Source organism: Larimichthys crocea, chromosome III, assembly GCF_000972845.2.
Source record: "Larimichthys crocea isolate SSNF chromosome III, L_crocea_2.0, whole genome shotgun sequence".
Taxonomy (NCBI): domain Eukaryota; kingdom Metazoa; phylum Chordata; class Actinopteri; family Sciaenidae; genus Larimichthys; species Larimichthys crocea.
The window spans coordinates 2,182,252-2,209,138 of NC_040013.1; the positions used below are offsets into that span (position 1 = coordinate 2,182,252).

Below are 26,887 nucleotides of genomic sequence, written 5' to 3' on the forward strand. Positions count from 1 at the left end.
AGCCGAACTTCCCATCACTAGTCTGTAATGACGCGTGGCAGCAGTACTCTAATATATTCACCAGGTGGCGCGTTTTTATCAGTTTTATCAGGATGAGCAAACATTTAAGGGGGGTTATAAATAAATAATAATAATAATAATTTATTTATTTATTTAATAAGGAACAGATTGTGAACATGTCTAAATAAATGCAGTATCATGTTTATTTCAGGGTGGACTTTGTATACATTTAAAGGAATATTAGAAGGACAACGTCAGGAAAACCCAGATCTGCTGCCCCCCCCGTGTCCCCCTGGTCCACAGTTTCACCTGCAGCTCGTGCTGATGGGGGCTGGATGCATGCATGCGCGCCTGTGTCGCGCGCTACTGGTGGGCTTGGCGCCGTCACGCGCTGAAGGTGCCATGAAATGAAGCAAACTCGGAGGGGAAGAGGACTGTTTATAAGAGCGCGCATGGGAACATAGGAGGAACTGGTTAATAACTCACTCGTTAAAATATGGCCAAAAACACGTCTCTGTATTTCAGGATTGTCGAGGGACGGAACCTCCCCGCCAAAGACGTGTGAGTAATTCCTGAATGCATGTGCTCAAGTCTCTGAATATTATGTGCAACGTTTAAAACAATTTACCCTCTTAATCAGATGAGAAGAAAGTTATATTATATTATATTCTGCATGTCCTGTAAACGTGTGTAAAGGAATTTAAGGCGAGACCCTGTACTGACCTCATCTGAAGTAAAGTGCACATATTTAAATAACCCTGCAGGTAAATGAACTGTGCTAACACGTCTCACCTTTTTTTTCCTGTCACCTTAAGCTCCGGAACCAGTGACCCATACTGCATTGTAAAAGTTGACAATGAAGTTGTGGCCAGGTGAGTTCCTCCTTGGTAATAAATGCATAATATGAGCATTGTTTTTATGCAGCCTGTTTCTTTTCAATAAGCTTTATACTGCAGCAGAATCAGTACAAACACTGGTCAGTACAGGAGTGGCAAGTTTTTGAAACGTTGGTTACACATAGACAAACACATCTGCAGGTTACATGTATAAATATAGTATGATCTACAGCTGGTCATGCTTTAATTAAAATAGTTCCCCAGAATCTTAACTGGTTCCTCAAAAGGTGACATTCAAATAACTGAGATGTTTACATATCTAAATTAAGGCACACAACTTTCCAGCAGAGCTGTTTAACAATATGAGTGTATATGAATATTGTTGAGATATATTTGCATTAAAGGTGAGTTTCTGGCTGTGCTGCCGCTATCTTCACATGTAAAACCAGTGGTGGAGCGTGTATGATCAGGGTGTGTTGGATGGTGGTGGTGGTGCCCACAGCGTGGCCCCTCCACGCAGAGAACATGATACGTGCTGGCCTTGAGAACACCCAGCAGGTAACCATGGAGAGGATGCATCAATTATTGCAGGGAGCTCCTGGTGTAAGCGAGGAGAACGCTGGGAGCGGGAGGTGTCTGAGTGCAAAAGCAAGTGTTTGAACCCTCTGAAGTATTTCAATAAAAGAAGCTGTTTCCTGTGGCTGCTGTGCAGTTATTTACAGTTCAGAAAACAGGAACGGGGGTTGAATTCAGCCGCTATTGTTCCATCTGGCATCATGAGGGAAAACAGCACAATGATTCACCGCTGACACTCTCACTAATTATCTTGTACTTGTGGTGTTACTGGCCAACTGACTCTCGCGTGTGATGTCCACGGGTGATGTGGCTGTTAGTTGTGGTGGGAAATAATGAGTACAGTACACTCTGAGGAGCAGAAGCGTTTATTACAAAAACACAGGATTCTTTGGCATTTTTCACCTGTATGTTGGTATTTATACCTGAACATGTACCTCTCTTTAAGGAATAAAACCTCCTGATACATAGGCTTGCATCAATAAAAACGTAAAAAATGTTGATTTAATCAGGAATTATGGATCAGAGACCAGGCATTCAGTGTGCTATGGTTATGGACTAGAGCTGCACGACTAATCGATTAATCATTCTGAGTTCATTTTTTTTAAAGAAAAAGGGGCCAAATTCTCTGATTTTAGCTCCTCAGATGTGAATATTTTCTGTTTTTTAGCCCTCTATGACAGTAAACTGTATGTTTGGGTTCTGGACAAAACAAAAGACATTGAGGACGTCACCTTATAGGTTTGATCAACTTTTTTCACCTTTTTTATGGACCAAACCATGAGATGTGATTGAAATGAATTGTAAGCTGCAGCCTTTAAGAAAACAATATCAAGCTAAATCCATGTAAATTGATGTGTAGAGCAGTGATTCTTCATCTTGTAATCACATGTACAAAGTGTGTAAGTGCTGCTGACAATCATCCTGCCTTACTCCTGCATGCATTCATGCATATTAGTCTCCATAAGGTGCTGTTTAAACCTCTCCTCTTTCCAGGACTGCCACCGTCTGGAAGAACCTTAATCCGTTCTGGGGTGAGGAGTACACGCTGCACCTCCCGATGGGGTTCCACTCACTCTCCTTCCACGTCATGGACGAGGACACGATCGGGTAACGTTTGCTGTCATCGTGAAGTCGCCTCGAAGCGGCTTCCATAACTCCTGACATGACATGTTGATTTGTAGTCCTCCGAGTCGTGAGTGTTTTCCTACTTGGCTCCTGAGTTGATGCATTCAGGTTAAGACCTCGTGTACAGTTCTGAATAAACAAACATCGTGAGGCAGATGGTTGCGGGTTGAGTGATTAAAGGTTGTTTTCTGCCTCCTCTTCTCGTGACAACGAGTCCTCTGACCAGCCGTTTGAAAGTTATCTCATTAACAGCGAGGTCAGACAGCTCTGATGGGTTTTTTCAGTCACTTCTCACTATATCTTTTTTTTTCTACAGGCACGATGACGTTATCGGAAAGATAACTCTGAGTAAAGATGCCATCGGATCTCAGTCTAAGGTACGACGCACAGCTCAGAGGTTAAGCACACATGGCTTCAGTCAAAGGTCCGTGTGATGGAGCGGAGTCGCTTCTTTTAGACTCTGGGAATGTTTCTTCGAGGTCTCTCACACATTTAATTTGATTTTCTTACATTTGGGGCAGTGAAATCAGCATTCACGCTGACTCCTGGTGCTCGTCCTGTGTTTTCATCGTGCGTTGTGTGATTAGTGAAGTGAAAGAGGAGAACAACCGAAGCATTTCAAACGGCGTTCAAACCTTTTAACGTCTGGCTCTCTTTCAGACGCATTTAAGAAATGAGTGTTTACCTCAGCATGAACTCCAGCGCCCTCTGCACCGTTTGGCCAGACGCCAGCGTTTAAAATATGCGATGTCGTGATGATGTTGTAGTTTTATTAGATCGCTCAAAGTGTTTCCGGGATACGTTTGCTGCCTACTGATGCGCTCTCTCGCTCATTCGAGGGCCACCCGACGCGACCTTCGCTCATGTGATTCTGCTGCGTGGGTGGCACTGAGTCAGACTCCTTCACAGGAGTCTTCTCACAGTCTGGCCTCTGCAGATATTTCTGAGTAATAAAACATCTTGAATTAATATGACTGAAATGTAATTATCAACGACTGTACTGCAGGTTTGACTTGTATTTGGCAGCATTTTTGCACAAAATTTTAAATCTGTCCATAAATTAGGCTTGATAACAGCCTCAGTATCAGTAGTTATTGCACAAGTTTTTCTTATTATCATCAGTTTCAATGAACGTTATCCGGTTGTAATGTAAACAAAAGGGAACAATGGCTTCATTATAATTCCACATTACTCATACAGTAGAATTGTACTGTAGATAACAAATGTAGACAGTATGAACCAGTTTACATACCACATGGTACTGGTGTCAGTATGACTGCTGCAGTCCTAACCCAAATACATAAAGTGATAATTAGTTTAAATAATTAGACCCTCTGACGGGAGGCCTGCACATTGGACCGTCTCGGTTCTGCACCCACCTACAGACGTATGTTATGTTGCCGGCTCTGGGCGATTCAAACTTTTCTCGCCTGTTGTGTCTACCGGTTCCTACCAGTCAGGGGCGTCCCTCTAGAAACTGTGACTTGGTCCCCTGTGAGTAGTACTTATCTCTACACCAACATGTCCTTGTCGCTCCGTACCGTGATTGGGCTATTATGCAAATCCTCACAACTGAAAAATACGGTTTGCAGATTATTTTTCTGTCGATCGACTAATCGATTAATCGACTAAATGTTGTCCACAGGATATCTCTAATTTCTCGTTTACCAGGTATGTTCATGCATAGTGTCGCCTCTCTCTTAAAGACCGCCTGTCACGGCCTTTACACATGTGATTCATTGCTGCATGGCGATACTGAGTCAGTTACATTACATTAGTTACATTAATCGATGAAATATGAGTTCCATCCTTAGTTTCTGTGCTTAGTGTCCTTTCTTACTTGTATCTCTCTGTTTTAGGACTAGACAGCTGGGTGAACTGACCGGGTCGACCCTGATGAAGAAGTCCAGGGAGAGATCCATCTGAGCCTGGAGCTCTGAAAGATACAGAGAGGATCAGCCTGCGGTTCAGTCATTGAAGCCGGACTATGAGTTTCAATCCTGAAAATGAGCTCATTCCGAGACAACGATCATTCGATGGACGCGGTTTCACCGTCGTATATCTTATGTGTCGTTTTAAAAAAAGATTAAAGCGAAAGTCGACTTTCCGGAGCTGAGACCTTGCGGCGTTATCGCTGTCTCTGAGCTGAATCTTATCACCGTCACCCCGCAGGCCTCCACACTCCCCTCCTGAGTCACACTGCCACTATCGCACCGCTCGCTGCCCCATCTGTGCGTCCCACGCTGCAGTCTCCCTCTAATAGCATGTCAATCAGGGCTTGACACTGTGTTATTCCGACTGATCGGCTGAATGTGAATTCACTTTGAAAGAATAAGGTCAAGTGGAAAGTAGTAGTAGTTTTTTTTTTCTCCCCCCTTCCTGACTAATTTGAATTTACAGAACAGGTACAGGAGCTTGTTGGAGCATTTCAGCGTATTGATCAGCTCTGTTTTGTCTTTGGTCTGCGAGACTTGGCTCCCAGAGACATTTCTGGAACCTCGGATCCATTTGCACGTTATTTTCAACAACCACAGCGCAGAGACCTCGTGAGCTCTTATGTGCATGCACGTACAGTTTGTATCCATTCAGTGGCGCCAGAAGTTCTCCCATTGTACCTAAGGCTTGTTTGATAGTCTGGCTTGCTTTGTCTCATTTAGTGTTGTGGTGTAGGTGGAGAAGGAGAGAGAGATCAGCCTGTCGTGTTGGGTTTTAGATTATCAAGAAGACCCGTTTCCCTCACTGGGGGGAGGACCCTGGAGCTGGAGCTGGACCCAGAGGAGCTGAGTGAGGAGGGAACTGTCACCGTGGAGGGTCTGGGACCTGGGACCATGGTGGGCAAGAATGACTTTTTGGGAAAGGTGAGGATGTTATAACAATATCTCACATTTCACAGATTTCACGCTTGATCACGACAAAATAAACTCCACATGAAAGTACAGTACGGTCCCGTCGTATGAAGTTATTTCTCTGACGTTGCATCCTTGTTTGTTCTTATTTCCACAGGTGGAAATCCCTTTCGCCTGTTTGCACAAGACACTCTGTTAGAGGGTGGTTTCGTTTGCTGCCCTTGGGGAACAATGAGGTTGACGCTGGTGGGAATATGGGTGTGCTTGTTTGTACAATGTGGTGAGTTTGTATTAACTGAGACAAGCATTTTCTTTTGAATCAAACCGAGCAGCATCAGTGTCTGAAGACACACTCCAGGGAAGTGTTTGCTCCCCTCTGTGCATTCTTTCTTTAATGCTCTCAGTGAACATTCACAGGTGAATATCCAGCATCTGCCTCGGGATAATTTTAGAACGGAAAGCTGAGTGAAGCGTAAAGGTAGTGTCGAGAAAAGTGAACTCAGGGGATTATTGGGGAAATGACTCACAGTTAAAGGTTTATATTGATTATACAGAGACCTAAATTCACAAGAAGAGTAACGTGACTGCAGAGTATTTCCCTCTGGGGAGATCTGTTGTTTGGTTTGTGAAAAGCAGGTGAACAGAACTCTTTTACACTTTTCTTGACCACAAGGACTCCTAACATCGCTAACTAATATAAAACGTGCAATCATTTCTTGGGACTTCACACACTCCTCTGTGAGTTCGATGCACGATCTTCAGAGAAAGTGTCCTCGATACACAAAAATGAAAAAATCCTTCTCTCCAGGTTATTTTAATGGTGGCTACCTCATTACAAGTCAAGACGTGCAGAAAATCTCTAAATTTTTGTATTTTCCTGTTTAGTGGAAAGCTCGAGCTCTACGCCTGAAGGTTGCGTTTGGTTGAGGATCGGATCTTGCCGTCTGTTGTACTATCAGCCTCTCATTCACCTCCTGGTGGAGTCGGTCATCTCCCCACAGAGGTCAGTTTGCTCACTCGAACTAATCCGCTCTTCTCTCGCTCCACCTGGTTCTACGTGTTTGTCCGTCGTGTTCCTCCTCTCCCCAGGTGGGGACAGCAGCGCTCTGCCATGCTGGAGGAGGTGACCACGGTGAGAGCGCGGCAGGCGTGGCAATGACCCTGGTGAGATCTACCTGGGTCAGGGCCTCGTGGGTGCCGTTCCTGGATTTCCTCAACACCCGGGAGGTCAACCACCACCAGTAGATCGAGCAGAAATCTGAATCCTTGCGCTCTGACTTGTAGTTTGTTTAATCGAGTGTATTCATGAGTATCTCGTCAGATAGCGAGCTATTGTTTTATTTTTGCAACATTACCGCCCTGCTCAAAAACATTTATCATGTAATCACTGTGATTACACAATGCTCAGTGTGCGTAAGACCTAACTCTGTCTCTGTTATCATGTTTGTGTTAGTCGAGACGGGACATGGCATGTTTGCTGTCATTGCTCTGGTCTCCACAGACCTTCTGGGGCTGCTTCTATAACTCTGATTCGACATTAAGTTCTTGAACATTCACGGCTGGTTGTGGGCAGTTCAAGTCTAACAAGCACTATCTTTACTACCCCGATGCCAATTAATTTACTCACCCAGGGTGGCCCTTTTTTCTCCTCTTGGTCTGTATTGTCACGTTTTTGCCTCCGCACTGCAGCCCCATTGCAACTCACACAGAGTGTGCGCTCCGGTTTTTAGGTTCTGTTGGTGTAGTTTGAGATATAAGCATAGTGCCTAAGTTTTCCATAGCAACTCCACATAATCCGACAGTGACTGCTCCTTGATCAGGAATAGATTGCTGCAGGCAGCCAGGACTTTTAAGTTAGGCACTGGGGTAAAGAAAAGGAGAAAAGAGCCGTGATGACAACACCTTTCCCCCATATGTCCTCATGTTTACCCAAAAATTTTCACCTGGCAACCACCCCGTCCCCATGGATATTTCTGTATCTCCGCCTCGTCAGATTTAGCGATGTTGCAAGCAAGGTCGGGCCTGCCCTCACTCGTTATGACTCTGTGTTTCTGAAGCAGCTCAATCTTGGCTCAAAACAAACATCAAAACAGAACAGAAAGCACACACAACACACACACACACACACACACCACACACCACACAACACACCACACTATTAATGCTTCTAACGATTTAATGAAGCAACGTTTTCAATCGCAGAGTTTTCATCAGGCGTCATTATGTGCCTGATGGAGGTCTCTGGCAAACGCTCAATGTTGCTTCGTTACATTTATTGGTGGGATTTCTGCGTCTGCCCTCAGAGAAACATCAAACCAGGACTTTGTGGTCATTCTTAAAAACTACGTGGAGAAAGATGACTGCTCAGTCGAGTGAAACACGAGTCATATTTATGCAGCTCAGTCGACTTCTTGTAACGTGTCAGTAAATAAAAAACCCTCCATCTCTTTTCAAATAAGGACAAATGTCGACAGATGTTGCATCAAACACTTCACTTGTTTTTAGATAGATCATATCCATCCTATTTTTAAATCTAAGCGCTGCATCGCTGTTATAATTCAATGTCAGACTTTCTCAAAGTCAAACAACTACACCCTCAGGAATCTAACACCTATAATTTTTTTAAAAAAAGGACAGCTATTGCCTTTGTGTTTTCAAAATTTTAAAAATGGGTCCAAATGCTGCTTCTTTTTTTCTACTATGACTCAGTGGCTCACGTACTGGACCGAACGAAAGTGAGCGATGAGAGCTGGCTCCTGTCCATCAGCCGTTAAGTGCTGTAAATGCAATGAAAACAATTGGCTACAGCTATTTATTTATATTAGAAAATGTTTTTGTTTTTTACTTTTTAATACTTCAGTACCAAGAATGTATTGAATAATTTAAGTGATACATTTGGCAATGCATGCTAGAGTTTGGCTGAATTATACAAGGCCCCCATCTCTGGAACAGGCTGGTTTTTACCTAAGGTGCCATTCACTGCTGAGTTTTTTATGTCCTGATTACTCCTTGTTACTTTTATATCTGTTGCTTATTCACTGCACAGGTCTTATTTATTTTTTACTGCAACTGTTCTTAAATTCTGCTTTGTACCCTATAGGTCTTAATTTTTCTTCTTATTTGTTTCGCTGTTGTAGGTTTATATTTTTTTACTTTTCTTCTAATCTCTAGTTTTTCATGCAACTGCTTTTTTACTTTTCTTCTAATCTCTAGTTTTTCATGCAACTGCTCTCTGCTACCTTAAAAACTGTTAGTTGTTGTCTATTTCTGTTTTTACTCTGCTCTGTGAAGCACTTTGGGCTACAATTCTGTATGAAAGGTGCTATGTAAATAAATAAATAAAGTTGAAGTTAAAATGAAGAGCCGTTGGGGAGCAGAAAGAGTCAAATGATCTGACTCCCTAAAAAGAGCCGAACTTCCCATCACTAGTCTGTAATGACGCGTGGCAGCAGTACTCTAATATATTCACCAGGTGGCGCGTTTTTATCAGTTTTATCAGGATGGCAAACATTTAAGGGGGGTTATAAATAAATAATAATAATAATAATTTATTTATTTATTTAATAGAGGAACGATGTGAACAATGTCAAATAAATAAATGCAGTATCATGTTTATTTCAGGGTGGACGTTTGTCATACATTTAAAAGGAATATTAAGGACAACGTCAGGAAAACCCAGATCTGCTGGCCCCTCCGTGTCCCCCGTGTCCGCGCAGCTTCACCTGCAGCTCGTGCTGATGGGGGCTGGATGCATGCATGCGCGCCTGTGTCGCGCGCTACTGGTGGGCTGTGCGCCGTCACGCGCTGAAGGTGCCATGAAATGAAGCAAACTCGGAGGGGAAGAGCACTGTTTATAAGAGCGCGCATGGGAACATAGGAGGAACTGGATTAATAACTCACTCGTTAAAATATGGCCAAAAACACGTCTCTGTATTTCAGGATTGTCGAGGGACGGAACCTCCCCGCCAAAGACGTGTGAGTAATTCCTGAATGGCATGTGCTCAAGTCTCTGAATATTATGAGCAACGTTTAAAAACAATTTACCATCTTAATCAGATAAGAAGAAAGTTATATTATATTATATTCTGCGTGTCCTGTAAACGTGTTAAAGGAATTTAAGGCGAGACTCACCTGTACTGACCTCATCTGAAGTAAAGTGCACATATTTAAATAACCCTGCAGGTAAATGAACTGTGCTAACACGTCTCACCTTTTTTTCTGTCACCTTAAGCTCCGGGACCAGTGACCCATACTGCATTGTAAAAGTTGACAATGAAGTTGTGGCCAGGTGAGTTCCTCCTTGGTTATAAATGCATAATATGAGCATTGTTTTTATGCAGCCTGTTGTCTTTTCAATAAGCTTTATACTTGCAGCAACGAATCAGTACAAACACTGGTCAGTACAGGAGTGGCAAGTTTTTGAAACAGTTGGTTACACATAGACGAACACATCTGCAGGTTATATGTATAAATATAGTATGATCTACAGCTGGTCATGCTTTAATTAAAATAGTTCCCCAGAATCTTAACTGGTTCCTCAAAAGGTGACAAATAACTGAGATGTTTACATATCTAAATTAAGGCACACAACATTTCCAGCAGAGCTGTTTAACAATATGAGTGTATATGAATATGTTTCACTCGAACAGCTGAGATATATTTGCATTAAAGGTGAGTTTCTGGCTGTGCTGCCGCTATTCTTCACATGTAAAACCAGTGGTGGAGCGTGTATGATCAGGGTGGTGTTGGATGGTGGTGGTGGTGCCCACAGCGTGGCCCCTCCAACGCAGAGAACATGATACTGGGCTGGCCTTGAGAACACCCAGCAGGTAACCATGGAGAGGATGCATCAATTATTGCAGGGAGCTCCTGGTGTAAGCAAGGAGAACGCTGGGAGCGTGAGGTGTTTGAGTGCAAAAGCAGAGATGTTTGAACCCTCTGAAGTATTTCAATAAAAGAAGCTGTTTCCTGTAGCTGCTGTGCAGTTATTTACAGTTCACAAAACAGGAACGGGGGTTGAATTCAGCCGCTATTGTTCCATCTGGCATCATGAGGGAAAACAGCACAATGATTCACCGCTGACACTCTCACTAATTATCTTGTACTTGTGGTGTTACTGGCCAACTGACTCCTCGAGTGTGATGTCCACGGGTGATGTGGCTGTTAGATTGTGGTGGGAAATAATGAGTACAGTACACTCAGAGGAACAGAAGCGTTTATTACAAAAACACAGGATTCTTTGGCATATTTTCACCTGTATGATTGGTATTTATACCTGAACATGTACCTCTCTTTAAGGAATATAAACCTCTATGATACATAGAGCTTGCATCAATAAAACCGTATAAAAATGTTGATTTAAATCAGGAATTATGGATCAGAGACCAGGCATTCAGTGTGCTATGAGTTATGGACTAGAGCTGCAGCGACTAATCGATTAATCATTCTGAGTCTTTTTTTTTTTAAAGAGAAAAGGGGCCAAATTCTCTGATTTTAGCTCCTCAGATGTGAATATTTTCTGTTTTTTAGCCCTCTATGACAGTAAACTGAATATGTTTGGGTTCTGGACAAAACAAAAGACATCTGAGGACGTCACCTTATAGGTTTGATCAACATTTTTCACCTTTATTATGAACCAAACCATGAGATGATGATGAAATGAATTGTAAGCTGCAGCCTTTATGAAACAATATATCCAGAAATTGATGTAGAGCAGTGATTCTTCATCTTGTAATCACATGTACAAAGTGTGTAAGTGCTGCTGACACATTTACAATCATCCTGCCATTACTCCAGCATGCATTTATGCATATTAGTCTCCATAAGGTGCTGTTAAACCTCTCCTCTTTCCAGGACTGCCACCGTCTGGAAGAACCTTAATCCGTTCTGGGGTGAGGAGTACACGCTGCACCTCCCGATGGGGTTCCACTCACTCTCCTTCCACGTCATGGACGAGGACACGATCGGGTAACATTTGCTGTCATCGTGAAGTCGCCTCGAAGCGGCTTCCATAACTTCCTGACATGACATGTTGATTTGTAGTCCTCCGAGTCGTGAGTGTTTTCCTAACTTGGCTCCTGAGTTGATGCATTCAGGGTTAAGACCTCGTGTACAGTTCTGAATAAACAAACATCGTGAGGCAGATGGTTGCCGGGTTGAGTGATTAAAGGTTGTTTTTCTGCCTCCTCTTCTCGTGACCACGAGTCCTCTGACCAGCCGGTTTGAAAGTTATCTCATTAACAGCGAGGTCAGACAGCTCTGATGGGTTTTTCACTCACTTCTCACTGATTATCTCTTTGTTTTCTACAGGCACGATGACGTTATCGGAAAGATAACTCTGAGTAAAGATGCCATCGGATCTCAGTCTAAAGGTACGACTGAGCAAAGCTCAGAGGTTAAGCACACATGGCTTCAGTCAAAGGTCCGTGTGATGGAGCGGAGTCGCTTCTTTTAGACTCTGGGAATGTTTCTTCGAGGTCTCTCACACATTTAATTTGATTTTCTTACATTTGGGGCAGTGAAATCAGCATTCACGCTGACTCCTGGTGCTCGGCCATGTGTTTTCATCGTGCGTTGTAAAGTGAAAGAAGGAGAACAACCGAAGCATTTCAAACGGCTTCAAACCTTTTAACGTCTGGCTCTCTTTCAGACGCATTTAAGAAATGAGTGTTTACCTCAGCATGAACTCCAGCGCCCTCTGCACCGTCTTGGCCAGACGCGCAGCGTTTAAAATATGCGATGTCGTGATGATGTTGTAGTTTTATTAGATCGCTCAAAGTGTTTACCGGGATACGTTTGCTGCATACTGATGCTGCTCTCTCGCTCATTCGAGGGCCACCCGACGCGACCTTCGCTCATGTGATTCATTGCTGCGTGGTGGCACTGAGTCAGACTCCTTCACAGGAGTCTTCTCACAGTCTGGCCTCTGCAGATATTTCTGAAGTAATAAAACATCTTGAATGTAATTATCAACGACTGTACTGCAGCTTTGACTTGTATTTGGCAGCATTTTAGCACAAAATTTTGAAATCTGTACTTGTCCAAATTAGGCTTGATAACAGCCTCAGTATCATAGTAGTTATTGCACAAGTATTCTTATTATCATCAGTTTCAATGAACGTTATCCGGTTAGTAATGTAAACAAAAGGGAACAATGGCTTCATTATAATTCCACGTTACTCATTACTCATACAGTAGAACTTGATACTGTAGATAAACAAATGTAGACAGTATGATAACCAGTTTACATACCACATGGTACCATGGTGTCAGTGTACTGCTGCAGTCCTAACCCAAATACATAAAGATGATAATTAGTTAAATAATTAGACCCTCCTGACGGGAGCCTGCACATTGGAACCTTTTCACATGATCCAGAACACGGCGGCCCAAGAGAATTCTTCGGTTCTGCACCCACCTACAGACGTATGTTATGTTGCCTGGCTCGGGGAGATTCAAACTTTTCCCGCCTGTTGTTGTCCTACCGGTTCCTACCAGATCAGGGACGTCCCTCTAGAACTGTCACTTGGTCCCCTGTGAGTAGTACTTATCTCTACACCAACATGTCCTTGTCGCTCCGTACCGTGATTGGGTATTTGCAAATCCTCACAACTGAAAAATAGTTGCAGATTATTTTTCTGTCGATCGACTAATCGATTAATCGACTAAATGTTTGATCTCTGCCACAGGATATCTCTAATTTCTCGTTTACCAGGGTATGTTTCATGCATAGTGTCGCCTCTCTCTTAAAGACAGATACTGAGTCAGTTACATTACATTAGTTACATTAATCGATGAAATATGAGTTCCATCCTTAGTTTCTGTGCTTAGTGTCCTTTCTTACTTTGTATCTCTCTGTTTTAGGACTAGACAGCTGGGTGAACCTGACCAGGGTCGACCCTGATGAAGAAGTCCAGGGAGAGATCCATCTGAGCCTGGAGCTGCTGAAAGATACAGAGAGGATCAGCCTGCGGTGTCAAGTCATTGAAGCCAGGTAACTATGAGTTTCAATCCTGAAAATGAGCTCATTCCGAGACAACGATCATTCGAGTGGACGCAGTTTCACCGTCGTATATCTTATGTGTCGTTTTAAAAAAGATTAAAGCGAAGTCGACTTTCCGGAGCTGAGACCTGGCGGCGTTATCGCTGTCTCTGAGCTGAAATCTTATCACCGTCACCCCGCAGGCCTCCACACTCCCCTCCTGAGTCACACTGCCACTATCGCACCGCTCGCTGCCCCATCTGTGCGTCCCACGCTGCAGTCTCCCTCTAATGAGCATGTCAATCAGGGCTTGACACTGTGTTATTCAGACATGCTCGGCTGAATGTGAATTCACTTTGAAAGAATAAGGTCAAGTGGAAAGTAGTAGTAGTTTTTTTTCTCCCCCCTTCACTGACTAATTGAATTTACAGAACAGGTAACAGGAGCTTGTTGGAGCATTTCAGCGTATTGATCAGCTCTGTTTGTCTTTGTCTGCAGAGACTTGGCTCCCAGAGACATTTCTGGAACCTCGGATCCATTTGCACGAGTTATTTTCAACAACCACAGCGCAGAGACCTCGGTGAGCTCTTATGTGCATGCACATACAGTTTGTATCCGTTTCAGTGGCGCCAGAAGTTCTCCCATTGTACCTAATGGCTTGTTTGATAGTCTGAATGCTTGTCATGCTGTCTCATATTAGTGTTGTGAGGTGTAGTGGAGAAAGGGAGAGAGAGATCAGCCTGTCGTGTTGGGTTTTAGATTATCAAGAAGACCCGTTTCCCTCACTGGGGGGAGACCCTGGAGCTGGAGCTGGACCCAGAGGAGCTGAGTGAGGAGGGAACTGTCACCGTGGAGGTCTGGGACTGGGACATGGTGGGCAAGAATGACTTTTTGGGAAAGGTGAGGATGTTATAACAATATCTCACATTTCACAAGATTTCACGCTGTGATCACGACAAAATAAACTCCACATGAAAGTACAGTACAGTCCCGTCGTATGAAGTTATTTCTCTGACGTTGCATCCTTGTTTGTTCTTTATTTCCACAGGTGGAAATCCCTTTCGCCTGTTTGCACAAGACACCTCTGTTAGAGGGTTGGTTTCGTTTGCTGCCCTTGGGGAACAATGAGGTTGACGCTGGGTGAGGAATATGGGTGTGCTTGTTTGTACAATGTGGTGAGTTTGTATCAACTGAGACAAGCATTTTCTTTTGAATCAAACCGAGCAGCATTCAGTGTCTGAAGACACACTCCAGGGAAGTGTTTGCTCCCCTCTGTGCATTCTTTCTTTAATGCATCTCAGTGAACATTCACAGGTGAATCCAGCATCTGCTCCTCGGGATAATTTTAGAATAAGGAAAGCTGAGTGAAGCGCTAATGGGTAGTGTCAGAGAAAAGTGAATCTCAGGGGATTATTGGGGAAATGACTCACAGTTAAAGGGTTTATATTGATTATACAGAGACCTAAATTCACAAGAAGTAACGTGACTGCAGAGATTTCCCTCTGGGACGATCTCTTACAACTGTTGGTTTGTGAAAAGCAGCGTGAACAGAACTCTTTTACACTTTTCTTGACCACAAGGACTCCTGACATCGCTAATAATACAACGTGCAATCATTTCTGTGGACTTCACACACGTCCTCTGTGAGTTTCGATGCACGATCTTCAGAGAAAGTGTCCTCGATTACACGAAATTGAAAAATCTCTTCTCTCCAGGTTTATTTTAATGGTGGCACACCTCATTACACCTCATGGTGGCACACCTCATTACAAGATCAAGACGTGCAGAAAATCTCTAAATTTTTGTATTTTCCTGTAGTGGAAAGCTCGGAGCTCTACGCCTGAAGGTGCGTTTGGTTGAGGATCGGATCTTGCCGTCTGTGTACTATCAGCCTCTCATTCACCTCCTGGTGGAGTCGGTCATCTCCCCCACAGAGGTCAGTTTGCTCACTCGAACTAATCCGCTCTTCTCTCGACTCCACCTGGTTCATCGTGTTTGTCCGTCGTGTCTCCTCCTCTCCCCAGGTGGAGGACAGCAGCGCTCTGACCATGCTGGAGGAGGTGACCACGGTCGAGAGCCGGCAGGACGTGGCAATGACCCTGGTGAAGATCTACCTGGGTCAGGGCCTCGTGGTGCCGTTCCTGGATTACCTCAACACCCGGGAGGTCAACCACACCAGTAAGATCGTGCAGAAATCTGAATCCTTGCGCTCTGACTTGTAGTTTAGAGTTTAATCGAGTGTATTCATGATGTAATCTCGTCAGATAGCGAGCTATTGTTTTAATTTTTGCACCATTAACGCCTGCTCAAAACATTTATCATGTAATCACTGTGATTACACAATGCTCAGTGTGCGTAAGACCTAACTCTGTCTCTGTTAGTCATGTTTGTGTTAGTCAGAGACCGGGACATGTTTGCTGTCATTGCTCTGGTCTCCACAGACCTTCTGAGGGCTGCTTCTGTTTAACTCTGATTCGACATTAAAGTCTCTGAACATTCACGGTCTGTGTGTGGGCAGTTCGAGTCTACAAGCACTATATTTACTACCCCGATGCCAATTATTTACTCACCCAGCGGCCCTTTTTTCTCCTCTGTGGTCTGTATTAGTCACGTTTTTGCCTCCGCACTGCAGCCCCATTGCAAATTCACACAGAGTTGTGCGCTCTGGTCTTTAGGTTCTGTTGGTGTAGTTTGAGATAATAAGCATAGTGCCTAAGTTTCCATAGCAACTCCACATGATCCGAACAGTGACTGCTTGATCAGGAATAGATGCTGCAGGCAGCCAGGCATTTTAAAGTTAGGCACTGGGGTAAAGGACAAGGAGAAGAGCTGTGATGAAACATTTCCCCCATATGTCCTCATGTTTACATCCAAAAATATTTCACCTGGCAACCAACTCCCGTCACCATGGATATTTCTGTATCTCCGCCTCGTCAGGATTTAAGCGATGTTGCAGCAAGGTCGGCCTGCCCTCACTCAGTTATGACTCTGTGTTTCTGAAGCAGATCAATTCTTGGCTCATAAACAAACATCAAACAGAACAGAAAGCACACACACACACACACACACACAAACACACACACACACACACACGCACACACACTATTAATAGCTTCTAACGAATTTAATGAAGCAACGTTTCAATCGCAGAGATTTTCATCAGGCGTCATTATGTGCCTGATGAGGGTCTCTGCAAACGCTCAGATGTTGCTTCGTTACATTTATTGGTGGGATTTCTGCGTCTGACCTCAGAGAAACATCAGACAAGGACTTTGTGGTTCATTCTTTAAAACTACGTGGAGAAAGATGACTGCTCAGTCGAGTGAAACAGAGTCATATTTATGCAGCTCAGTCGATTCTGTAACGTGTCCAGTAAATAAAAACCCTCCATCTCTTTTCAAATAAGGACAAATTAGTCAGATGTTGCATCAAACACTTCACTTGTTGTTTAGATAGATCATATCCATATTTCTTTGAAATCTAAGCAGCTGCATTGCTGTTATAATTCAATGTCAGACTTTCTCAAAGTCAAACAAACGTACCACCTCAGAAATATTAGACTCTCCAACTACCAACATCATGATCGACGTTAAAATACAGTGCACCCTGAATTTATCGTTGAGTCCTGAACAGAAGCATGAGGTGGTGCTACACGATGTCAGGCCGGAACTCAAAACAGGACTCAGATGCCGAGGTGTCAGTGAGCAGATTTAACCTCTCGATAGAGTGATGCTACAAAACAGGCGATGAAAAACTGACCTAAACTAAAGAAAAACTCTAAACTGGTTATGAAAAATTTATCAAAATCAAAATCACTCACAAGGAGGAAAATCAAAGGCTGCAAAACATTAACTGAAATCTCTCCAAGGGAGGCTGAACAAACAACTAAACTAAGCACTAAGAAACAAAAAGCTAGACTAAGAAAATTACAACACAAAATCACTCTATCGAGGAGGAAACAAATACGCTAGGACTGTGACAAGACTTGGAACTGGCTTAGGTGCACGATCAGAAGACGAAACACTTCGGCACAGGACAAAGGGAGACGCAGACAATATATACACAAGGTGGAAACAATCAGACCGGTGACACATGAGGAAGAGCAAGTGACCTGAAACAAGAGGGCAGGTAAATTTCAAAATAAAACAGTAAATGACGGGACAGAACAAAAACCCAGCTTGACCTCACCGCGGTGTGACACACGATTGCAGAGTTTTTGAAGCATTCATATGACCTCCTCCGTTTTTGCACGTAACTAATCATGGATGCACGCTACGTGCTACCTACAAGGAGGTTGCGTACCACCAGTGGTACATGTACCACCAGTGGTACATGTACCACAGTTTGATAACCAGTGTATAATATTTACTGTTGCATTTTATGTTAAATGATGTTATTATTTAGGAGAACTCATATCAATCTTTTCTGTTTTGCTCTCATAGCTGATCCAAACACTTTGTTTCGATCCAACTCACTTTCCTCCAAGGCCATGGAACAGTTCATGAAGGTGGGTCGATCATTTTTCCCGTTGATTATGTCTAACCTGAACATCCCCTCTCTCTGAAGGTCCTGTGTAGTACAGATGCAGATGAGATGTCTTCTCATTGTTGTCGTGGTGTTGTTTTGATGTCAGGCTGTTGGCATGCTGTATTTACACGAGGTGCTGAAGCCCATCATCAACCGCATCTTTGATGAGAAGAAGTACATCGAGCTGGACCCGTGTAAGATCGATCTGAACCGCACAAGGTAAAGCTGGATCTCATCATATTCTGACCCCAAAAATAGTCCCAGATCTGCTTCACCTGTGAAGAATAAATGACGAAGTCTGGGAGGTTTGTAGGTGTGTGTGTGTGTGTGTGTGTGTCGTTCACAATCTGTGTGTTAAAACAGTCAAATGGTAAAAAGCTGCCACGGGAGACTGCCCACTTCCTTTACACTTCACCCCTGAGAGGAAAACATCAATGTGAGAAAATGAAAAACAAAAAAAAAAAAAACACGGCTGTAAAAAGGGGGAAGGCTGTTGCTTGGCAACTGCTATGAGCCCCCTGAGATGTCTATCTCTGACATGGAGGGAGATCATCCAGGATCTAACGTGCTGTGGATCTGCCTTATTACCTTATTTGTTCCTGTCTACACAACTCTCCAGACGATTCAGCACTTGGTACGCTCACACGTGTGATGCCATAATCAGCAGCCGAGAGCTTATCAGTTAGAAGATAAGAGTATATTTGATTAGCAGGCTTAACTGACTGTGATCCTCAGAAGATCCAGCCACAGACCAGCTGCTACTTTGTCTCATTTAACTGATTATGTGTACTCAAAAACATCTTTCGATCTCCACGCAGACGGATTTCATTCAAGGGTGCGGTGTCAGAGGCGGAGGTGCGGGACAGCAGCGTGGAGATGCTGCAGAGCTACTTAACCAGCATCATTGAATCAATCGTGGGCTCGGTCGATCAGTGTCCTCCCGTCATGAGAGTGGCCTTCAAACAATTACACAAGAGAGTGGAGGAGCAATTTGCTGAACCCGAGAATGAGGTCAGACAGCTGCAGACGCCTTCTCAGTCCGCTTTAATGTGTCTGTTACGTGTTGTGTAAGCTTCTCCTGTCATCGTCGTTGTTGTCACAGGATGTGAAGTATCTGGCCATCAGCGGATTCTTCTTCCTGCGTTTCTTCGCTCCGGCGATCCTCACGCCTAAACTGTTCCAGCTGAGGGATCAGCACGCCGATACGCGCACGAGCAGAACGCTGCTACTATTGGCCAAGGTACGATTCACAACACAACAACGAGGACACAGACAAACACAGACGCCGCTATGAATAATTTATTCATGTCCAGACATCACACTTAAGTGCAAACAGTAGAGAAGTGGATGTGCCGAGCATGAGGCTGCATGCTGTGAGCCGACACTGAGAAATGTTAATCTGCAGGTGTAAAGTAAATAAATATGAAGATGTTTACACCGTGCGCAGCACTGAGCTCTGAACTTTCTCCCCTCGTTAGGTGATTACATAATGACTTCAAGTTACCTTAATGTCGATATAAAAACTGTGTTCACGTCCCAGAGGCTGGAGTTAGAAATTTATGATAACTCATGATCATGCACAGCACATCTAACCGTGTTTTATTGTAGTGAACTGGTTTGCGATCACTCAATAAATCAATCATGGCACTTTTCATATAAACAAAGCATAATAAACTATTTAGATAGCCAAAAATAAAGGTTAAGATTTATAAAATGACAGACGACTAACCAAGAAGGTAGATAAAAGTGAAAATGGTGTGACAGATTAAAATATATAAACAAATATATGTATAAATATAAGACCACAGTGAGAAGATGATACCTCACCAGCTGAGGCTCCTCGAGGGTTTGTAGGTTAAAAGTAAATCTGATAAATAAGTCGGACTGAGATTATTAAGACATTTATAAAAATCTGAAACTCGTCAACAGCTGAGTTTTGTAGTTGATCTAAATTCTTGTTGAGGAGAGCAGTAAGTTGAGCATTACAACATTTACATTTAGCCCAAGGACACTTCGTCATGCAGACCGGAGGAGCTGGGGATCGACCTCCTGAGCCACAGCCGCCCACACAACAGACGATTCTGCAGGTCATAGATGCATCAGTGTCTCTGTGATGGTTAGAGAGAGGAACAGTCACTCTCTGGCAGATTTAGTTATATTTTTAATGTGCTAGGGTCAGACTCAATGATAAAAGTTGCAAGGTTTTAAATTCAGTTTCAGATTTAGTTTCTCTCTCTGTGCTTCAGTACCAAGTGTCATTGTGTGACTTCCTCACATTTCAGATCAAATTACAAAATAAAGTCACCGTGGTGAGAGACCAGAAAGGCATCTGGTGGGTTAGGACCGAGAGCAGCCTGGATATGATTTTGAAAACGCGGGGTGTCGTGGTGACATATCGGGAGAAAAGTGAAACCTCGGCGCTCTCTCCCACGTGTAGCTTCTGTGGTTGCTGTCCGCGGTGCTGAAGTGCTGTTGCCATGGGTTCTCTACAGAGAAAGAGAACAGGCTATTTTTACCTCCGTGTGCGCCGCAAACCGGGCCGCGGTTCAAAGCCGAGCTTCAGAGAGGGGTGCGGAGAGGGACTTCCTCCCTCGCCGTAGGCCAGGTGTGGGCAGGACAAAGGGCCTCACAGCATGCTTGGCCTCAGGGACCCTTTTGATCCCAGACTTTGAGATATGTAGTCACTCACACTGAGTTCTGTCGGTGGTGCTGCAGATCTGACCGGTGCAGGAGATGTGTGTGTGTTTAGTGGATGTTGTGTCTTTGTCGTCGCCAGGCGTTGCAAAGTGTCGGGAACCTGGGCCTTCAGCTGGGTCACGGGAAGGAGCAGTGGATGGCGCCTCTTCACCCCATCATCCTGCGCAGTGTGGCTTCGGTCAAAGACTTCCTGGACAAGCTGATCGACATAGATCATGACATCGGTAAGGCTGGAAAACAGTGAGCACGAACACTCGACAGGAGGTCACGCCGCTGAGCTGATCAGCCGTAGGCCAGCTGTTGGCATGGCTGAAGCGTAACAACACTGTAGCTGAGTGGTGAAATATTCATAACGAGCTGGAAGGCTAGAAAAGAGATGACATGGTTAACGAGCTGGCGGGGAGAAGCCTCAGGCGCTTGTACACTTTACCGTCATGTGTCAGTGAGGCTGTTGTTGTGAAACATCTTCTCATGTTTCAGCCTCCTTCTGCACATCACACCCACTCCTTTCTCCTAAAGGCCAGTTTGACATTTAATGCTCTTCAGGTGGATTTGTTGGACAGAAGTGGACGCTTGTTACGCCTCTTTGAAGCCGCCCTTCATGTGGCCGATGAAGGAGCCCCGAGGCGCCGTCCATAACAAAGCGCTGTAAATGAAGACACGCAGTGCAGTTTAACAATGAACACACACACTCCTCTGTTTGTTTATTGTCACAGCACCACCTTGTGTCTACACGGCTCAGTGTCTGTTTGAAACTTCACCCTGCAGTGTCCGAGGTGCCGCAGAGGGCCGTGTTCATGCCGTCGGTCACGGTTAAAGAGGGGTACCTCCACAAACACAAGGCGGAGGGACCCCAACTGCTGTCGCGCTTCGCCTTCAAGAAACGCTACTTCTGGTTGACGAGCGAGACGCTGTCCTACGCCAAGACCCCCGACTGGCAGGTTGGTGTTGAACCAGAAGGATGGAGCTTTATTATTTATTGTTTTCAGGCCCTCGTGCATGCATATATTATAAAAAAAAGCTTTTTATGAATGAGTCATATTTGAATATTTGAAAAACAAAGCCCCCCTGCAGCACCTCTGAAGATCCCCTAAAGGTCATGGACTCCCCGTCGAAAAACCCAAGGTTTACCTACTTTAAGTAGTTTTAGGTTTATTATTTAGCGCGCCGGCTCTCCCTGTGCTGTCCGACGACTCAGACAGTTTGGGGTAAAGAGCCAAAGGCAGTGCACGGGCCATTGCAAACAACCAGATAACCTCACACCAAGCAGAGTTGGTTTATTACAGGGGTGCCCAAACTGTTCCACGAAGGGCCGGTGTGGCTGCAGGTTTTCCTTCCAACCAAACAGCCGCACACCAGACTTGACTCATTTAATCAACTGATCTCAGTCTTCAGAGAGTTGAGTGGTCAAACTGGGTGCTCTTGGTTGGTTGGACGGAAAACCTGCAGCCACACCGGCCCTTTGTGGAACAGTTTGGGCACCCCTGGTTTATTATCTCGATGTCGTAGTTCGCTTGGTTAAGATTAGGACAACCGTCTGGGAGACGTTATGTCCGAGGATGTACAGATGAGATGTAAAGATCTGTGGTCAGACAAAAACATTGTTAGCTTTAGGATACTCTTCTGGGAAGAAGGCAGACATGTGGAAGAGATGTTAGGGTCCGGATTAAGCCCAGGTGGTTCAGGTTAGACTAACCTGATGGCGAGGCGTTAGGGTTAGTTTTCTATTATTTTTAACGCCTAGGTCAAGAAATAAAGTTATGTCTGCCAGATAAATACTGATTCTCTCTGTCATACTGTACATACAAAAACAGATTTGGAACTTTGAATCAAAGTCGCGTGAAAGTGACTCATGGCTGATATATATCCCTTCTGAAGATGAATGAGCCGCGGCGTTCACCCTTTGAAGGACGTTTATCGACTTGGCTCGTAAAAAGAGGAAACATTTTAGTCGTCCTCCGCTCGCTTCATTGTATCTGTTGATCTCCTTGTGAGAACATCATTAGCGTTATTACCATGTGGTGCCTAACCTTGTGATAATGATCTCCTCTCATTAACCAGCCAGAGACTGAGCGAGAGAGCGAGCGAGCCCAGTAAAAAGCTCTCTCTTTGAGCCAGTCTCGGCTTTGTGTGACTGGAATAAAGGCAATGGGTAATTGAAGGCTGTGGATATTCATGCTAACATTGCAAATCAGATTGCAGACAATGTCCAGGCCCCCTTTCCTGAATGTTGGAGCACTCCAGCCTCAGTGAAGCGAGCTCCCGTTGGAAGTGGCTGATTTACACTTTAAAGTGTCCTTTTCTGCCGGGCAGATCTCATCTTCACTTCCTTCCTTCTGCTCCGTCTGACGCTTGCAAAATATTTCAGTATCAAGACGCCGCTCCGTTAATCCGCCCTGTGATCAAACGTCACTTTTATTTCACTTGAACCGAAGTTTAAAACCGCCCGAGGCCTGAAAACACGACTCGTCATCACCAGCCTGTGCATACTTGTGTTAATTGGTGTTTGTGGCTGAACTGTTGCAGGTGCGCTCCTCGATGCCGATTCAGTGTGTGTGCGCCGTGGAGAGGGTGGATGAAAATGCCTTTCAGCAGCAGAATGTAATGCAGGTCATCACCCAGGACAACGACGGACAGCTGCACACCATGTACATCCAGTGCAAGGTGCATTGGTACTGACACCAGACAGACACTGACAAAGATTATTTCATTGATTCTGGCAAAGGCGGAGCATTATTTCTTTAACCCGGTGCTCCTCAAAGTTTTTCTGGCATGCCACGCTTCAGAAGTTGATAAAGTTCACACCTCTCACATAATTCCTGCCCGTCAGGGGAAGCTTAATCCACTTTGCTCGATTCTCAAGGTTAAGATCGAATAAAACACTGATAAATAAATAAAGAATAAAGAAATAACAGTGGTTTCATTATTAACCTGCATCAATAGCTGATTGCGCACTAAGCTCGTGGTTCACGGTGTGTTGTTCTTTTGTCTGAACAGAATGTGAATGAGCTGAACCAGTGGCTGTCGGCCATCAGGAAGGTCAGCATCTACAACGAGCGCATGCTGCCCTCTTTCCACCCGGGGGCTCATCGCAGCGGCAAGTGGACCTGCTGCCTGCAGGCGGACCGTTCTGGTAATCTATAAGAACTCAGGATGTCACCATCCAACCTGTTTGAAGAAAAGCAGCTCATATGTAACGATTACAAGTGTGTGGGATCATCGGGAATTAACAGCATCGTGTCAGCAGGCACTTTACATCCACACTGCAACGTTTCTTACCTAACTTGTAGCTGGCTTTGAAGAGTGAGCGAGCTCCCGGCGATCCATATTTAATGACTAAACTCTCAATTTGTAGCTGTCGTGTTTTTGTTGCATGAGTGGAGAACAAGCTCTGAGAATCTTAATGTGATTTCTCTCTGACCGATTACATTTATCTTGATTACATTTACGTGTTTGGACAGACATGTGATCCCTGTAGGTTAAACCTTGGGTGATATCGGGGTTCAGGGTTTGATTTCCAAACTTATTTGAAGGATATATATATGTTTGCCTGCGTGGAGCGCCACTGTTCGATGAAAGTCTGGTTCTCAGTTACAGGCTGCAGTAGAACCCACTCAGCCGTGACTCTGGGTGACTGGAGTGACCCGCTGGATCCCGACGTAGAGACTCAGACCATATACAAGCAGCTTCTCCAGGGCAGAGACAAGCTCAGGTCTGTAAACATCCTCAGCCTGGCTGCAGTTCATTTACTGAGCACTAGAGGTCTATGTTGCAGCAGCAGAGGAGCTGACAATGCTTAACTGGCTTTAAAAAGACAAAGTCAGTCATCATATGATTCATGTTTCTGACTGATGCTGCAGGAAAAAACATCTGGAGGTCCCCGATGCCGATCAGACGTCCATCAATAAAGAGAAGAGCATCAACTCTGACGTTCACCCAGGTGTGGCTGCAGCTTCTGAACTGTATCGAGTTGTTTCTGCTCGTATGTCCTCATCATGTGCACACCACCTCTTGTCTCTTAGATGGCGCCGAATGCAACGTTCAGCTCATGAAGCCGGGTCAGAGCGTCGCCGCTCGCCTGTTGGCGGTGATAGAAGATCTGGAGCAGGCTCATGCCACCTTCCAGCGCAGAGAAAAGGAGGACGGCACCGGGGTCATCCTGAATCCCTAGACTCCACACAGACTGGAATCCTGTACCAACACGAGTATTCTCTCTCTCTCTTGCTTGTCAGGGAGGATATAGTGGCCACAGGGTGCAACCTCTTCCAGCCTTTTAGTACATTTCCCGCTGTAAAGAGCAGAGGGAATTCTGCCACTTTGAATATTTTTGTATTCTCTGAGTGCCACCGGCTTCAACAGCGCCGGGGAGAGATTATGATACTTGACGATAAAAAGGGGCCGAGGGACTTTGAAGCATGATCTGACTTGATATTTTTTTATGTTGATAACAAGCAATCCCTTGCATGGCCTGCATCCACTTGTTGTGAAATGTGAAAAGAAGCTTTTATATTTTGAGATACTGTACAGGACCCTCGGTCGCACATTTTTATGCAAAGAGCTTGTTGTAGTGTAATCTACAGTACCTGAATGTAAGGTGTGTTTTGATATCGCTTTTATCAACGTTTTGTATTCTCTATTTGAGGCACTATGGTCGCTATGTAGCAGTGACATTAACATTATAGGTCAAACCACCACAGGTTTCTGAGACGCTGGTGCACATGCCACAGTTTTAACGCTGCCTGTACAGTGAGCAAAATGATTTGAATTGTTGCTTTTGGTCCCTTTAAATATAACGTGCTTTTGTTTGGTGCTATGGCCAGTCAACTTCAATGTTTGGTTCTGATGTAATTTGCATATTTACTGCTGTAGCCATTCCTTAAGTCATATTTTCATACTTTAGCCCAGGGCTGAGACTTTTTAACCCAGGGTTATCCGAAATCCAGGGCTACATACGTGAGCCACACTTCACTTCTACGAGCTCTGATTTAAGATTAATGTTTACATTCTGTTTCACACTGGCACCTTTTAGCCCATCTTTAGTCCATTTTTAGGGGGATAACCCCACAAAATCGAGGGTCACCCTGCTCTGGAGCCAAGGCCAACAAGCTCTAGGCTTTGCTTTGTGCCAGTGTGAAGATTTTCTTAGCCTGGGGCTTTGCAGCAAGGTTCACACTGGCACACTTAGCCCCATGTTTAGTCCATTTTTAGGGGATAACCCCACAAAATCAAGTCCTAGGCTGTTAGGGTTAGAACGTGCCTGCTTTGTGCCAGTATGAAGGTTTTCTTAGCTTGGGGCTAAGAATGTTCTAGGAGTGCTTTCAGCCCTGGGCTAAGTGCAGCACGAAAGGCCCTCTTAACGTTACCTCGGGCTAAGAATATGCAGAGTGAAAGGCCCTTTAGTCTGGAGCTCACAGCTCCCCCTGGGAAGGTTCAAAGATTTAGCCCTGGGTTAGGAGCAGGATGAAAAGCCCCAGGAGGAGTAATATTCACCTGTCCACACGTATAAAAGATTAGTCTTTAATATCACTGAGGTTGAGAACTGACGCGTTCCCACAAGTTTACATCTCCTTGAGATTTTGGTGCCACTGCATTCGGCTCACAGGTGTCAGGATATGTTTGAGATGCCAAAATTAGTTTTTAAAAAATTGAATCACTTCTTCAAAAATCTGTTTTTTTTTCTCTTTACGTATCTGTGAGACACAAACAAACTGTTTGTGAAGCCATTTCCCGGTCGAGCGATTAGTGTCTTTAAAACAGAGACGGTCAGGGAGTGTAACAGAGATCAGATCTGGGATCTCCTCTCAGAGAGCCTCAGCAGGCCTGACCCTGCAGAGCTGCTGCCTGCATTGTGTTCTGGTTCTGGTACTGTAGCGTCTTTTCCTTTAGAGGACAAACTGTGGAATATTTAGACAATCAACAGGCTACATCCATGCATCAGTTATTCATGAAGGGTTTTGATTATCTGCTGCACTCCGTGCCACTTCACATCTGTCACGCTGTCTTTTTAAAAAGCCAGAGTAAACATCAGACGTCGCTTGTGAATCTTGATACTCCCTGAAGGAGGGCTTTTATTTTGAAAAAAAAAAGAAAAAAAGAAAACACTCTTGCCTGTATTTTATTTTGCAATTTTACACCATGATGGTTTGTTCCAAGTGGATTGTTACTGTGAACTAAACACAACTGTATTATTCAGTAAACTCTTACTTCACCAGTCTCGTGTCAAATGTGTCTTCTCTTCTGGGTAACTTGAGTTATGAACACGGTCTAATATTCTGCCTGAATGTTCATATTTCTCTGGG

The 26,887-nt window shown here is 44.3% G+C and overlaps 1 protein-coding gene across 1 annotated transcript in view; it reads left to right on the forward strand.

The window, feature by feature from the left end:
• Positions 1–26,674, forward strand: part of rasal1 (RAS protein activator like 1) — a 28,993-nt gene extending 2,319 nt beyond the window's left edge. The window contains exons 2-22 of the mRNA XM_019276539.2: positions 9,005–9,358; positions 9,615–9,671; positions 11,237–11,350; positions 11,693–11,754; positions 13,247–13,376; positions 13,863–13,944; positions 14,124–14,264; positions 14,413–14,504; positions 15,183–15,300; positions 15,389–15,542; positions 17,807–17,871; positions 17,998–18,110; positions 18,710–18,902; positions 18,994–19,131; positions 20,668–20,812; positions 21,357–21,529; positions 23,115–23,252; positions 23,586–23,721; positions 24,180–24,300; positions 24,449–24,528; positions 24,611–26,674. Coding sequence (XP_019132084.2) covers positions 9,294–9,358; positions 9,615–9,671; positions 11,237–11,350; positions 11,693–11,754; positions 13,247–13,376; positions 13,863–13,944; positions 14,124–14,264; positions 14,413–14,504; positions 15,183–15,300; positions 15,389–15,542; positions 17,807–17,871; positions 17,998–18,110; positions 18,710–18,902; positions 18,994–19,131; positions 20,668–20,812; positions 21,357–21,529; positions 23,115–23,252; positions 23,586–23,721; positions 24,180–24,300; positions 24,449–24,528; positions 24,611–24,759 — 2,466 coding nt within the window. The 5' untranslated portion in view covers positions 9,005–9,293 and the 3' untranslated portion in view covers positions 24,760–26,674. The remainder of the gene's footprint in view (positions 1–9,004; positions 9,359–9,614; positions 9,672–11,236; positions 11,351–11,692; positions 11,755–13,246; positions 13,377–13,862; positions 13,945–14,123; positions 14,265–14,412; positions 14,505–15,182; positions 15,301–15,388; positions 15,543–17,806; positions 17,872–17,997; positions 18,111–18,709; positions 18,903–18,993; positions 19,132–20,667; positions 20,813–21,356; positions 21,530–23,114; positions 23,253–23,585; positions 23,722–24,179; positions 24,301–24,448; positions 24,529–24,610) is intronic.
• The last annotated feature ends 213 nt before the right edge of the window (positions 26,675–26,887 follow it).